General features: G+C 46.5%; 1 protein-coding gene across 1 annotated transcript in view; it reads right to left on the reverse strand.

Moving 5' to 3' along the window:
• ZFP64 (ZFP64 zinc finger protein) overlaps positions 1 to 14,362 on the reverse strand; it is a 133,682-nt gene that overhangs the window by 100,364 nt on the left and 18,956 nt on the right. Inside the window, exons 4-5 of the mRNA XM_010840319.1 lie at positions 10,864 to 10,926; positions 6,746 to 6,997 (exon numbers count right to left, since the gene is read on the reverse strand). Of these exons, the coding sequence (XP_010838621.1) occupies positions 6,746 to 6,997; positions 10,864 to 10,926 (315 nt within the window). The remainder of the gene's footprint in view (positions 1 to 6,745; positions 6,998 to 10,863; positions 10,927 to 14,362) is intronic.

Genomic DNA, 14,362 nt, shown 5'->3' on the forward strand with positions numbered 1-14,362 from the left:
GCTGCGGAGCGAGTCCTCGCGCATGAACGAGGCGTCGCAGCGGTCGCAGTGGAAGGTCTTCTTGGCGTCCAGCTTGGCCGCCTGGCGGCCGCTCGACCTGCCCACATCTCTCCGCTCCGCCGCCTCGCTCTTGAGCGCGTCGCCGTGGAACTTCTTCACGTGCTTGGCCAGGTTGCTGGGCTGCTTGGTGTCGAAGCTGCAGTGGCTGCACTTGAAGGGCCGGTCGGGGCAGTGCACGCGGCTGTGCACACGCAGGGCGGCCTTGCTGGGGCACGAGTAGCTGCAGTCGGGGCACTTCTCGGGGTGCTCGGCCTGGTGCAGCCGGCTGTGCTTGCGGAGCGTGGCCTTGCTGTCCCCCAGGAAGTCGCAGTGCGGACACTTGAAGCTGTTCCCGCTGTGCTTGATGCGGATGTGCGACTTGAGGTTCCCCTTCATGGTGCAGCGGACACTGCAGAACTCGCACTTGAAAGGCTTCTCCCCCGAGTGCACGCGCATGTGCCTTTTCAAGTCCGAGCTGATTTTGAACTTGGCGCTACAGAGCCAGCACTGGAAGGGGGCGTCCCCTGTCAACACAAGGTGAGTTTCGATAAGAACAGGCAGGCAACACCCACAGCGGATCCCCCCGAAGCACACACCAGAAACCCGCGTAAACCGAGGCGGGCGGGTGGAGACCTTCTAACTGCAGCTCCTAGCAGCCCCTGGGAGGAAAAAAAAAAAAAGAGGGGTCCGGGACTTCTTTCCTTTCCCCAAACTTTCCCACCACCGCCACCATAATACCCGGAAGGAAAATGGAGACTGAAAATCAAGCTGCTTAATCGTCCCCCGTAAAATGAGATTTGTGAATACACTCAGTGTATCCTTTAAAACAATCAGGCTAGCTCTTCCTACGGTTATTGTGCTCGCTCTGCTATGGAACCGTTCACAGTTGAATAATTTTGCATAATCCGTTGATTCTGATTGAGTTACGTGTTGTAACAGATTCAAGGGTACATTTTCAAATCAGTCAGCTCCGTGCTCACTCATCAGAATATCCTTTTTACAGTGATTGAGACGCCCCGCTTATACTTCATGTAGATTTTTATCATTAAAGATGTGTTTATTGCGTGCAACTTATTTATCCCACATCGCCAGCTGCGTTCTTTACTCTTGGAGTTACAAAATCCAGCTGCTTGATTTTTTTTTTTTTAAGATTCATGTTCGGTGAAAGATGAACAGGAAAAGCGCAATTGCAAACATCTGAAAGGACATGGATATTCCAAATTTATTTCCTCAGTGAATGCCAAGTCCCAATTGTCTGATAACTGAAGCAAATTGGTGAGCCCACCCATTGCAATGCTGTTTGAGCAAGAGAAACAGCAGCTAAGAGTCTTCGGTGGCTTCTGGGAAGGCAGGTGCCCTGCTGAGCATTCCACAAGAATGGTCTCATCTGAAGATCCCGACATTCCCATGAGGTGGGGACCACCGTCAATGATATTCTCAGCACTATTTACGAATGAGGAGACTGAGGCCTAGAGGGGCTACATCACTGCTTCAGTCACTGGGTGGCATGCGGCAGAGCTCGGGTTCCAGCTGGTATTTTCAGGTGCTGGGTGATTATCTGTACATACGACCAAGGCTTTCTTACCATAAACTTAAAAGACTGGGATTGTGTTCCAGCTTTTTGGTACAAGACCTATAACATCGTCGTGAGATGCTCGACAATGGCGGGGAGCAGATTAAACAAGCTTTGAGAAAATGAAGATGCTCCAAACCAAACAACGCTTTGCATGACTACAGTGCCACTAAGGCCATTCACACAGAACTCTTGAACAAGGAATGGTAAGCTATACAGACTATGGGCCAAATCCGGCCCACAGTTCACTTCTGTAAATAAAGTTTTATTGTACCACAGTCGCGTCCGTCTGATAATGTGTTGTTGATGATTGCTTTCGTGCCGCAGCAGCAGGGATGAGTAACTGTGACAGACAATGTATTGCCCGCAAAGCCTACAGTATTAACTATCTGGCTCTTTATGGAAGAGTTTGCTGGGCTTCCCTGGTAGCTCGGTGGTAGACAGTCCGCCTGCCAAGGCAGGAGATGCTGGTTCAGTCCCTGGTCTGGGAGATGTCACATGCCTTGGAGCAAGTAGCCCTGTGTGCTGTGACTGCTGGGCCCTTGCGCCCTAGAGCCCGCGCTCCACACTGGGAGACGCCACGGCAGTGGGAGCCAGCGCACCCCGACTGCGGGGTGGCCCCCACTTACTGCATCGAGGGAAGGCCGACATGCAGCAACAAAGGCCCATCACAGCCATAAATAAATGTATCAAACCATTAGAAAAGAAAAAGTGTGCTGACTTCTGCCTTAGAATGTTGCTCGTAACCCTTTTCATGCCATGGGCCCCCGTTTGGCAGTGAAATCCGTGGACCCTTTCTCAGGACGACGTTTAAATGCACAAAGGGAAGTGAAGTCGCTCAGTCGAGTCCGACTCTTTGCGACCCCATAGACTATAGCCTACCAGGCTCCTCTGTCCATGGGATTTTCCAGGCAAGAGTACTGGAGTGGATTGCCATTTCCTTCTCCAGGGGATCTTCCCAACCCAGGGCTCGAACCCAGGTCTCCCGCATTGTAGACAGACGCTTTACCATCTGAGCCACCAGGGAAGTCTGAAATGCACAAGGTAGACTAAAATAAAAAGCAATAGGAAGACAAGGGAAACTAATTGTACTGAAGTTATCAAAAATTGAAAGAAAAAAATCTGTGATTTGGCAATGTGTGTGCTTTATTGGAGCATGAAGTGACAAGCCCCAGTGGCGGGTCTAGGGACTACAATAATTTCTAAATAGAGAAGAAAGTAAACTATATTTTGATCTATCAAAAATACTTGCAATAAAAAGATCTGTGACTTCTTTCGACAAGGTCACACATACTGTAATCAGATTGGATGCCCATGTTCAGAACTGAAGGACACATCACATCCAGTAAGATCAGTGAGAATGAAGATGTAATTTTCTCCCTCATCCAAGTTCACAGACCTCCTAAATTCTACTCATGGACCTCGGGGTGGAGGTGTCTGTGAATTCAGAGGAAGAGCTGTTGCTCCAGAATGTTCTACTAGGCATTCCAATTACATCATTGCCCCAACTAGTGACCATCTGTTTGCCATTTTTTTTTTTTTTTCAAAGCAACCAGCAAAGGTCAAACCTGGAAAAACCAGGTAACCAAATCTCATAGCTGAGTTGCAGAGCTTGACAGCACTTTCTGACATGAAAGCAGAGGCTTTAAATCTCTTCATCATCTTTTTCCTTTTTAAAAAAATTTTTATATTTTCTTCTTTTTCCTTTTAAAGTGAAAGTGAAAGTCGCTCAGTCATGTCCGACTCTTTGCAACCCTGTGGACCGAAGCCTGCCAGGCTCCTCTGTTCATGGAATTCTCCAGGCAAGAATACTGGAGTGGGTAGCCATGCCCTCCTCTGGGGGATCTTCCTGACCCAGGGATAGAATACAGTCTCCTGCATTGCAGGCGGATTCTTCACGAGCTGAGCTACCAGGGAAGTCCTTTTCCTTTTAACCGTAAATTAATTTCTTAAATGAGGCAGAAATGTTAGTACCAGTCCCACAGGACCAGAAATTCTCAAAGCTAATGACTACGATTGTTCCTGCCCACTACCTGGTCCCCACAGTATCTGGTACCTGGTGGGACTCAATGAATGGTGCTCAATGGATAAGCAACTGACGTATTTAAGCTGACAGAGCTTTCTTGAGTTCAGGTTGCTGCTAAGACAAGGTAGTTGATCCAAGAGATGAAAAGGTAAAAACAAACTCCTATTAATCTTACAACTTATAAAAATTTACAAGTGCCACAGATTTATAAAACGGAAATGAATGTTTCATGGAGACACTGCGTAAGTGGCATACAGTTAAATTTTTAGAAAATATACCTTTTCTAGATGCACTTAAATATGCTACTATAAATGGCAAGCTTTCCCTAAGTTGACTCTGACCCACTTTTGTAAATGCATCCTTCAGTGCCCCTAACTCAGGTGGGAGAGACTTCTGAAGAAAATCAAATGGCCACCAGTCATGCCAACGTCTTAACTTGCTATAGTATCTTAATGTCCCCAGAGGTCCCCACCTCCTAGCCGTCTCTGCAGCCATGGCCTCTTCCAGGTATGTGGTTATGCAGGCTCTCCCGGCAGGGGCAGGGTGACCTTCCATGACCCCCAGAGGATAGCCTCAATCATGTCACTGGGTTTGGCGGATGGTGTGCCAACTAGACTTGATGCGAGTAGGCCTTGAACCAGGGCCCGTGAATTAGGCTTTGCCCACGTGCACCTCTGTCACCCACTGCCTGAGAGGGCCAATCCTGTCCTTGCCCGCTGGTCCCAGAAGCAGGGTGACAGAGGCGGAGCAGAGCTGCACTGCTGCAGCCAAGGCCACTGGACGCCCAGCCCACAGCTGGCAGATTCTCAGATCTGTAAGTGAGCCCAACGAAGACCAGCAGGGTTGACCCAGTGACACTCAGCTGATCCCCGAACATGCACAGGGAAGGCACGCTGCTGCACCCACCGAGGTTTTCTGGGGCCTTTTGTTACACAGCGTCACTGTGACATTAGATAGCTGATACATGTATCAGCATCCAGAAGCACAGTGCTGCCTTAACAGGAAACTGAAATACGTAGCGCTGACTGTGGGCCTGGGCGGCGGGCAGAAGCAGGGAACAGTGGCAATGGCCAGCACCGAACGGCAAACGTTTGGTAAAACTGCCGCCTGTTGTGACTCAGAAGATAGAAAGTGTACCCACTGAAGTTTGGACTTGAGCAGAGAGATCAGTTCTAAGCAGAACAGTGAAAGTATCTTACAAGCTGTGTCTGATGAGGTCCCATAGGAAAGAGACAAACTCGAACAAGGACAGGCCATTTCAAGGCGGAATTTAGAGACAATCTAGAAAGCCAAAGATGTGCTGGTCTGGATGAAGCTTCTCGTCTCCAACCAGCAAAAGATTTTCAAAGTAAGACAAAAGCCTGGGGACAAAGATCATATCCAGGGAGCTGATCTCCGAGGGAAGGACAAATGAGGAAAGAGGGGTGAGAGCGTAAGGTTCCTGGTTAAAATCTCCAGACGAATAAAGCTGCTGCCGGCTGAGTCCTCTCAGCTGGACAAGGATTCCCAAAAGTCTCACTGGTTTCAACCTCCAGAAGGCTACATGCCCAAAGGGTCTAGAATTAGGTTTAGAAGAAAGGCAAGTCTCCAAGAGGAGTACGGGTGTGGCTTCTGGCACACAGATACACAGGAGATGCACAGTGTTGTTAAGGCAGCTCTACTAGCAACGACGTCACCAGTCTAGAGTAAAGTAAAATCCAGAAAGATCCCAAGTTTCTCTAGGATGGAAGCAGGTGGAGAAAGTTTCTCAAAAGTACGTTTCCACTCCTTTTCAGAAGTGGAGAAGGAAGGCCAGCACAGGACGCTGCAGGGGACAGAGCCCAAAGCCAGGCAGCTGGGCCAACGCTTACTCAAGAAACACTCCCTGTCCTCAGAGTGGGGGGACCTGGAAGCACCTTTCCCGAGAGAGTTCAGAAGTCTGTGGACCAGTGACTGCCAAGTGCCTCCCGTTCCTCCCCTTGGAATGGCAGGATTATTCTCAGTATTCTGACTGTGTTTCACTGCGATGTTTGGGAGTGTGGGGACAGACAACTTGTCTTTCTATTTCAAATGCAAAAGGCTCTAGGTCAAGAGAGGCCATATCTGTACCTGATGGAGATTATAGGATCCTGGTCTGTAAAGCTGATTCTATGATTAGATGTGACTTGTGGGGGTCTAGGGAGAGAGCAAGAATGTACCTGCATGTCAGAGAGAAGTGGATGGTGGTGGAATGAACTCTGGTTGGTGTGAAAACGGCCTTCGCCATGTAATCTTTGATGACCCTCCACTGTGGGTGAGCTCGGCCTACCCCTTGACACCAGGTCCAATCAGGTAACTGACTTTAGCCAACGGGATGCAAGCAGAGGCTTGCAATGAGCTTACACACAGGGGCATGCTTGCTTTGTCTGCCATCGTCCTGAGAAGGACAAGCTTGGAGTAGCCCACTGGTCCCAGAAGGAGGCCATGACATATGTGGACAGAGCCAGACGGCCCTAGCCAAAGCAGGGGGACAGCCGGCAGATGCCCAGCCAAGGTCCGTGGACACCTGGCCTTTCCCACATACGTGATTAAGCCCGGCCAAGATCAATGGAATGTCTAGCCAACCGCCTGCTGACCTGAAGTATGTGAGCAATGAGTGCTTTTACTAACATAAAATGCCACTGAGATTTGGTGGTGGTTACACAGCGTTAGTGAATCAAAAGCTAACAGACACACACTTGCTAAAAGGAAAACGTACGTAATTTGTTAAGTTACCTACTCTGCTGAGTTTTTCCATCAAGCCGTCGCATGATGAAGTGATGAGCATTCTTTAAAAAATCATTGAAATGTCTAACCACATGTGCAGACATTTACTAAACAGGCATTTTATATCTCTATTTCATTTAGAGCACCTTCTTGATTAAATACTAGTGGCTGAGTTACTAAAGAAATGCATAAAGCTGGAACTTGGCTGTTCTCCCCTGTTGTACAGAGAAAGATGCTGCCGAGCAGATGACGAGCAAGACGGCACAGCGGGGGGTGAGCTGGCGCCAGTTCCCTGCCCGAGGTCGTGACTCGGCACCAGAAGGCGCCGGTCCTGAGCGCCAGGCCGGCGGGCGCGCAGGGCGAGGGCCGCACGGGGGACTTACCCGTGTGGGAGCGCAGGTGCACGGTGAGCTGGCTGGAGTTGCGGCTGGCGTAGGGGCAGAGCTGGCACTTGTAGGGCCGCTCGTCCGAGTGGATGCGCAGGTGCTTGTTGAGGCTGCTGCTGTCGGCGGCCGCGTAGTCGCAGCTCTTGCACTTGTAGGGCTTCACGCCCGTGTGGCAGCGCGTGTGGGTCTTCAGCTTGTCCTTCCGGCTGAAGCACTTGCCGCAGACTTCACACTTGTGGGGCTTGTCGCCTTCAGACAAGCGCGTGCGGCAGCAGGGAGCAAATGAGAAAGGAAAAAGGCTTACTTCCCGCGGCCTTAAGAAAAGAGTAAGGCAGAGTCGCCCAAGAATGTTTTGAAACTCCCCCCCAAACTAGACGGATGGGTTTTAGTTGCCAATAGACAGCTGGTGGGGAGCTGCTGTACAGCGCAGGGAGCTCAGCTTGGTGCTGCGTGATGACCTAGAGGGTGGGTGGCGGGGAGGGAAGGAGGTTCAAGGGGGAGGGGATATGTATATTATATATATATGCTTAAATATATATACACACATAGCTGATTCACTTTGTGGTACAGCAGAAACTAAAAGAAGATGGTAAAGCAAATATACTCCAATTTAAAAGTAAAACTAGATGGGGCTCCCCTAGTGGTTCAGCCGCGGTGACTGCACTCCCGACGCAAGGGGCCAGGGCTCAATCGTTGGTGAAGGAACTAGATCCCACAGGCCGCAGCCAAGACCCAGTGCAGTCAAACAAAGAAACAATAATAATGAAGAAAGCTGGATGGATAGCTGGCAAAGAGCTGGCATCTTGGGAGACGGGGAACTGCTTCTATTTTGTTTATTAGGATTTTCTAATTTTTCTGACAGTGAATATGAATTCCTTATCAATTAAAAATAGCTCAAATTTTAAAGTGCAGCTAAGTAAAAATGAGAAACATTGTCTTTTATACCCACTTGTTCTTTTTTCTTTTTCATAACAGACACAGCCTAAAACTAAGTGTCTGAGCTCATGGCTGACCAGCCTAAGAATACATTTCTCAGCCTCACTTGCAGCCAGGGGTGATTCTGCGATAAAGTCATCATGAATCAAACGGCAGAGAAGGTAAACGTGTTCCTTTCGTAAAAGGAAATTGCTTGACTTTTACTTTTTCTCTTTCCACCTGTCTTGCCAGCGGTTACCAAGACGGGGAAGTGAACAAACACGTGAGGCCATGACGGCTGCAGAGGGTGGATATGTGCCCAACGCACCGACGCTAGAGGGAACTTCAGCCCTCAGACGACCTCCCAGAACTCGCTGCCTATCTGCCTAGACCACCCGCTGACCTCTGGACAGTTATGCGAGACGGACACAGACCCCTACCATGTGTGAGCTGGCATCTGAGCGTCTCTGTTACAGCAGCTTAATCTGTATTCACTAATACACCTGTCATCTTGCCACCCTTGAAAGTGAAGTGAAAGTCGCTCAGTTGTGTTCCATTCTGCGACCTCATGGACTATACTATACAGTCCATGGAATTCTCCAGGCCAGAGTACTGGAGTGGGTAGCCTTTCCCTTCTCCAGGGGATCTTCCTAACCCAGGGATTGAATCCAGGTCTCCCGCATTGCAGGTGGATTCTTTACCAGCTGAGCCATAAGGGAAGCCCGGGAATACTGGAGTGGTTAGCCTATGCCTTCTCCAGAGGATCTTTCTGACCCAGGAATTGAACTGGGGTCTTCTGCATTGCAGGCGGATTCTTTATCAACTAAGCTATCAGGGAAGCCCTGCCACCCTTGAACACCTGCCAATTTTTTGATGTATATTTTTCTGATGACTTTTGTATGTGTGTGTGTACATTTTGGGGTACAAAAGCCTTCCTGGCCAATATCAATTTAAATACTTATTTTTGAATGGTACTGTGTCTCTCAAAGATTTTACTTAACCCTCTCAACTTGGATTAGAATCCAGGATGGCCTTGCCTTCTTAGCCAAATGCAACATTGTCTCCCTATTATTGACTACTTTCTTATACTTGAAATAATTTCAATCATGTTCATATCATTAAATTTCTAGAACGTAATTGTTAAGGGTGAAGTATTTCACTGTATGGATGTACTGTAAATTAATGAACCAATTTCCTACTTGGCCATTGAAAGAATGAAGTGGATACATACACATATGGATGTGGAAAGACCTCCGGCGTTGAGGGAGAAACAGCAAGCTGCAGTGATAGCGTCTACGATATCAACTTCATAAGAAATGGAAAAAGTACGTTTTGTGTCTGCTAAAGCCCAGTATGGGCTTCCCTGGTGGCTCAGATGGTAAAGAATCTGCCTGCAATGTGGGAGACCTGGGTTCGATCCCTGGGTCAGGAAGATCCCCTGGAGGAGGGCATGGCAGCCCACTCCAGTGTTCTTGCCTGGAGAATCCCATGGACAGAGGAGCCTGGTGGGCTGCAGTCCATGGGGATGCAAAGAGTCAAACACGACTGAGCGACTAAGCACAGCAAGCCCAGTATAGGCTTGCCAAAATTCAAGAATGAGACACGCTGGACTATAAAGACTGATGACTTTTGGGCATGTATCAGATATGAAGCAGGCAGTGAGTCAGGATTTTCACTTTTTACATACCAAACACATATTTTGACCAAATCCTAAATAGCTAAGTGCTAAAGTCAATTGTCAGTCAAAGGTCATCACTATCTTCATAGAATAAACATCTGGGATTTAAGAATACATCTACAGAAGTGTATTAAAGATTATAATTTGATTATTAAAATGTTCATGTCAGAAAATCCAGCAACCATCACTTCTCGTTATTGTCAGCTGCTACAGCTGTGGGTGCCATGCTGCGTACTCCGATGCTGGACAGTGGTGGAGCCAGGCGGGTGGTTTCTGGCCAGCTCTGCTGGCAGAGTCCTGCTCCCGTTGATCCTGGCCACACCCTCTTCTAAGGCAAGGGCATTGTCAGCGCCCCGACTTGAATGTGTTAATGGAGACGTGCAGTTATACAGAAACCACCTTACAAGCCCAAGCCTGGTTAACCGGGAGGAGAGGACGCTCCCTGAGGATCTGCAGCAGTGAACTTCAGGCCACTGTCCTCACTTATACTTTATAATATTTCCCTAATTTTCGTAAGTCATGATAGCACTTTCCTCTTGCAGTGATGAATATATGCTATATGTGACTGATGGAACTTCAACATAGGAAACCCACCAGGAGAGAGTATTGCTTGGTACATTGAGAATGCTTACCAATACCTGAAACATAATAATTTCAGAGTCTGATAACTTGACGAAATTCAAATGACAAGATGCTGTGAGGCTGATTAGACCTGTGGCCAAGGAATATCTGAGATAACTGCTGGATATTTTATCTTCTTCATTTTACCTTATAGATACTTTATCTGAGGCTAAGTAGCAGATTTTGGGCAATTAGTGATGCCCAAGACAAATTTCAGTGTCCCTCCCTTATATACATGGATCCTCACTGAATTTATACATGACTATATCATTTGACTTATAAGCATCTAATACTTTGTTAAAAATAGCCTAAAAGCAATTCCTTCTCCATGTGTAAAGTCTGGGAGACACAAAAATGATACATTAAAGAAAATTAAATCACCAGAAATCATCGTGGTTTTCTTTTTCCATGCATCAGTCTTTTTTTCTCCCTTAAAATAGTTTTTGTCAAATTTCCCCTTGGAAACTGCAAAAACAACACACTCAGGTGTCCATCCAATGACACAGTGTAAAGATACCTAAGTGAAAAGTTACTGTTCTCCCCCTACTTGCTCTGTTTTCCAGTCATTACACACACACCATATACACATATGGTTACAAGATATTCTCCTCCAGGTGAGAAGAGCAGGTACATTTAAACTGTAATTAATTCTGGCAGGTCAATTTTCGAAATGCCCATACCTGTTCACATTTCCACTCCTAAGTTTGCTCATATCGATTCTAGCACTGAGCTTTCTTGCTCTAAACATTTTCTGCCAAAATCATGTGTAGAAACAGCGTCTTGTTTTTATTTCATTTGTGTTGTATTCCCGTGATGACCAGTGAGGTCTGTGTCATATCACGTGTTTGACTTGTCTGGACCCCCAGCTCCCAGCAGAGGAGGGATGTGTGTGACCACTTACCAGTATGGATTTTTAAATGACGCTCCATGTCCTTCATACCATAGGCAGTCTTGAACTGGCAACCTTAAAAAGGCAAGGAAAGATCAATGACAGAGGGAAACATTTACTTTAGAACGGAGAAACAGCAAAGCAACTTCCTTAACCAACGGACGAACATTAATACCAGGTAACAGGACCAGCAGCGTCAGTGTGAATCCTGATACCAGGTATCAGGAAGCGCATAACACCACTTCCGTGCGTCCTACTCAAACTGCTGCACCTAAGTCTAATCAGACAACCCAAAGTGATGAACATTTTATGCGATAACTGGCCTGTTACTTTGCAAAACTATCAAGTTCATGAAAGACAAAAGCTTAGATTAAAGGAAACTAAAGACCCATGTCCAAGGAGTGGCAGCTGCACGGGCGCAGGAGGGCCTAGAGGAGCTACTCCACGTTCAAGGTCAGGAGGGGCGGCGGTGAGGAGATACCCCTCGTCCAAGGTAAGAGAAAGCCAAGTAAGACAGTATGTGTTGCAAGAGGGCATCAGAGGGCAGACACACTGAAACCATACTCACAGAAAACTAGTCAATCTAATCACACTAGGACCACAGCCTTGTCTAACTCAAAGAAACTAAGCCATGCCCGTGGGGCAACCCAAGATGGGCAGGTCATGGTGGAGAGTTCTGACAGAACGTGGTCCACTGGAGAAAGGAAGGGCAAACCACTTCAGTATTCTTCCCTTGAGAACCCCATGAACAGTATGAAAAGGCAAAATGATAGGATACTGAAAGGGGAACTCCCCAGGTCAGTAGGTGCCCAATATGCTACTGGAGATCACTGGAGAAATAACTCCAGAAAGAATGAAGGGATGGAACCAAAGCAAAAATAATTCTCAGGTGAGGATGTGACTGGTGATAGAAGCAAGGTCCGATGCTATAAAGAGCAATATTGCATAGGAACCTGGAATGTTAGGTCCATGAATCAAGGCAAATTGGAAGTGGTCAAACAAGAGATGGCAAGAGTGAACGTCAACATTCTAGGAATCAGCGAACTAAAATGGACTGGAATAGGTGAATTTAACTCAGATGACCATTTATACTACTGCTGTGGGCAGGAATCCCTCAGAAGAAATGGAGTAGCCATCATGGTCGACAAAAGAGTCCGAAATGCAGTACTTGGATGCAATCTCAAAAACGACAGAATGATCTCTGTTCTTAATCTCAAAAACGACAGAATGATCTCTGTTCGTTTTCAAGGCAAACCATTCAACATCACAGTAATCCAAGTCTATGCCCCAACCAGTAACGCTGAAGAAGCTGAAGTTGAATGGTTCTATGAAGAGCTACAAGACCTTCTGGAACTAACACCCCAAAAAGATGTCCTTTTCATTATAGGGGACTGGAATGCAAAAGCAGGAAGTCAAGAAACACCTGGAGTAACAGGCAAATTTGGCCTTGGAATACGGAATGAAGCAGGGCAAAGGCTAATAGTTTTGCCAAGAGAACGCACTGGTCATAACAAACACCCTCTTCCAACCACACAAGAGAAGACTCTATACATGGACATCACCAGATGGTCAACACCGAAATTAGATTGATTATATTCTTTGCAGCCAAAGATGGAGAAGCTCTATACAGTCAGCAAAAACAAGACCAGGAGCTGACTGTGGCTCAGATCATGAACTCCTTATTGCCAAATTCCGACTTAAATTGAAGAAAGTAGGGAAAACCACTAGACCATTTAGGTATGACCTAAATCAAATCCCATATGATTATACAGTGGAAGTGAGAAATAGATTTAAGGGCCTAGATCTGATAGATAGAGTGCCTGATTAGCTATGGAATGAGGTTCGTGACACTGTATAGGAGACAGGGATCAAGACCATCCCCATGGAAAAGAAATGCAAAAAGCAAAATGGCTGTCTGGGGAGGCCTTACAAATAGCTGTGAAAAGAAGAGAAGCCAAAAGCAAAGGAGAAAAGGAAAGATGTACCCATCTGAATGCAGAGTTCCAAAGAATAGCAAGGAGAGATAAGAAAGCCTTCCTCAGCGATCAATGCAAAGAAATAGAGGAAAACAACAGAATGGGAAAGACTAGAGATCTCTTCAAGAAAATTAGAGATACCAAGGGAACATTTCATGCAAAGATGGGCTCGATAAAGGACAGAAATGGTATGGACCTAACAGAGGCAGAAGATATTAAGAAGATGTGGCAAGAACACACAGAACTGTACAAAAAAGATCTTCACGACCCAGATAATCACGATGGTGTGATCACTCACCTAGAGCCAGACATCCTGGAATGTGAAGTCTAGTGGGCCTTAGAAAGCATCACTACGAACAAAGCTAGTGGAGGTGACGGAATTTCACTTGAGCTATTTCAAATCCTGGAAGATGATGCTGTGAAAGTGCTGCACTCAATATGCCAGCAAATTTGGAAAATTCAGCAGTGGCCACAGGACTGGAAAAGGTCAGTTTTCATTCCAATCCCAAAGAAAGGCAATGCCAAAGAATGCTCAAACTACTGCACAATTGCACTCATCTCACAAACTAATAAAGTAATGCTTAAAATTCTCCAAGCCAGGCTTCAGCAATACGTGAACCGTGAACTTCCAGATGTTCAAGCTGGTTTTAGAAAAGGCAGAGGAACCAGAGATCAAATTGCCAACATCCACTGGATCATGGAAAAAGCAAGAGAGTTCCAAAAAAACATCTATTTCTGCTTTATTGACTATGCCAAAGCCTTTGACTGTATGGATCACAATAAACTGTAGAAAATTCTGAAACAGATGGGAATATCAGATCACCTGACCTGCCTCTTGAGAAACCTATATGCAGGTCAGGAAGCAAGAGTTAGAACTGGACATGGAACAACAGACTGGTTCCAAATAGGAAAAGGAGTACGTCAAGGCTGTATATTGTCACCCTGTTTATTTAACTTATATGCAGAGAACATCATGAGAAACGCTGGACTGGAAGAAACACAAGCTGGAATCAAGATTGCTGGGAGGAATATCAATAACCTCAGATATGCAGATGACACCACCCTTATGGCAGAAAGTGAAGAGGAACTCAAAAGCCTCTTGATGAAAGTGAAAGTGGAGAGTGAAAAAGTTGGCTTACAGCTCAACATTCAGAAGACGAAGATCATGGCATCCGGTCCCATCACTTCATGGGCAATAGATGGAGAAACAGTGGAAACAGTGTCAGACTTTATTTTTCTGGGCTCCAAAATCACTGCAGATGGTGACTGCAGCCATGAAATTAAAAGACGCTTACTCCTTGGAAGGGAAGTTATGACCAACCTAGATAGCATATTCAAAAGCAGAGACATTACTTTGCCAACAAAGGTCCATCTAGTCAAGGCTATGGTTTTTCCTGTGGTCATGTATGGATGTGAGAGTTGGACTGTGAAGAAGGCTGAGTGCCGAAGAATTGATGCTTTTGAACTGTGGTGTTGGAGAAGACTCTTGAGAGTCCCTTGGACTGCAAGGAGATCCAATCAGTCCATTCTGAAGG

This window comes from Bison bison, unplaced genomic scaffold (genome assembly GCF_000754665.1).
Source record: "Bison bison bison isolate TAMUID 2011002044 unplaced genomic scaffold, Bison_UMD1.0 scf7180017864143, whole genome shotgun sequence".
Classification (NCBI taxonomy): Eukaryota; Metazoa; Chordata; class Mammalia; order Artiodactyla; family Bovidae; genus Bison; species Bison bison.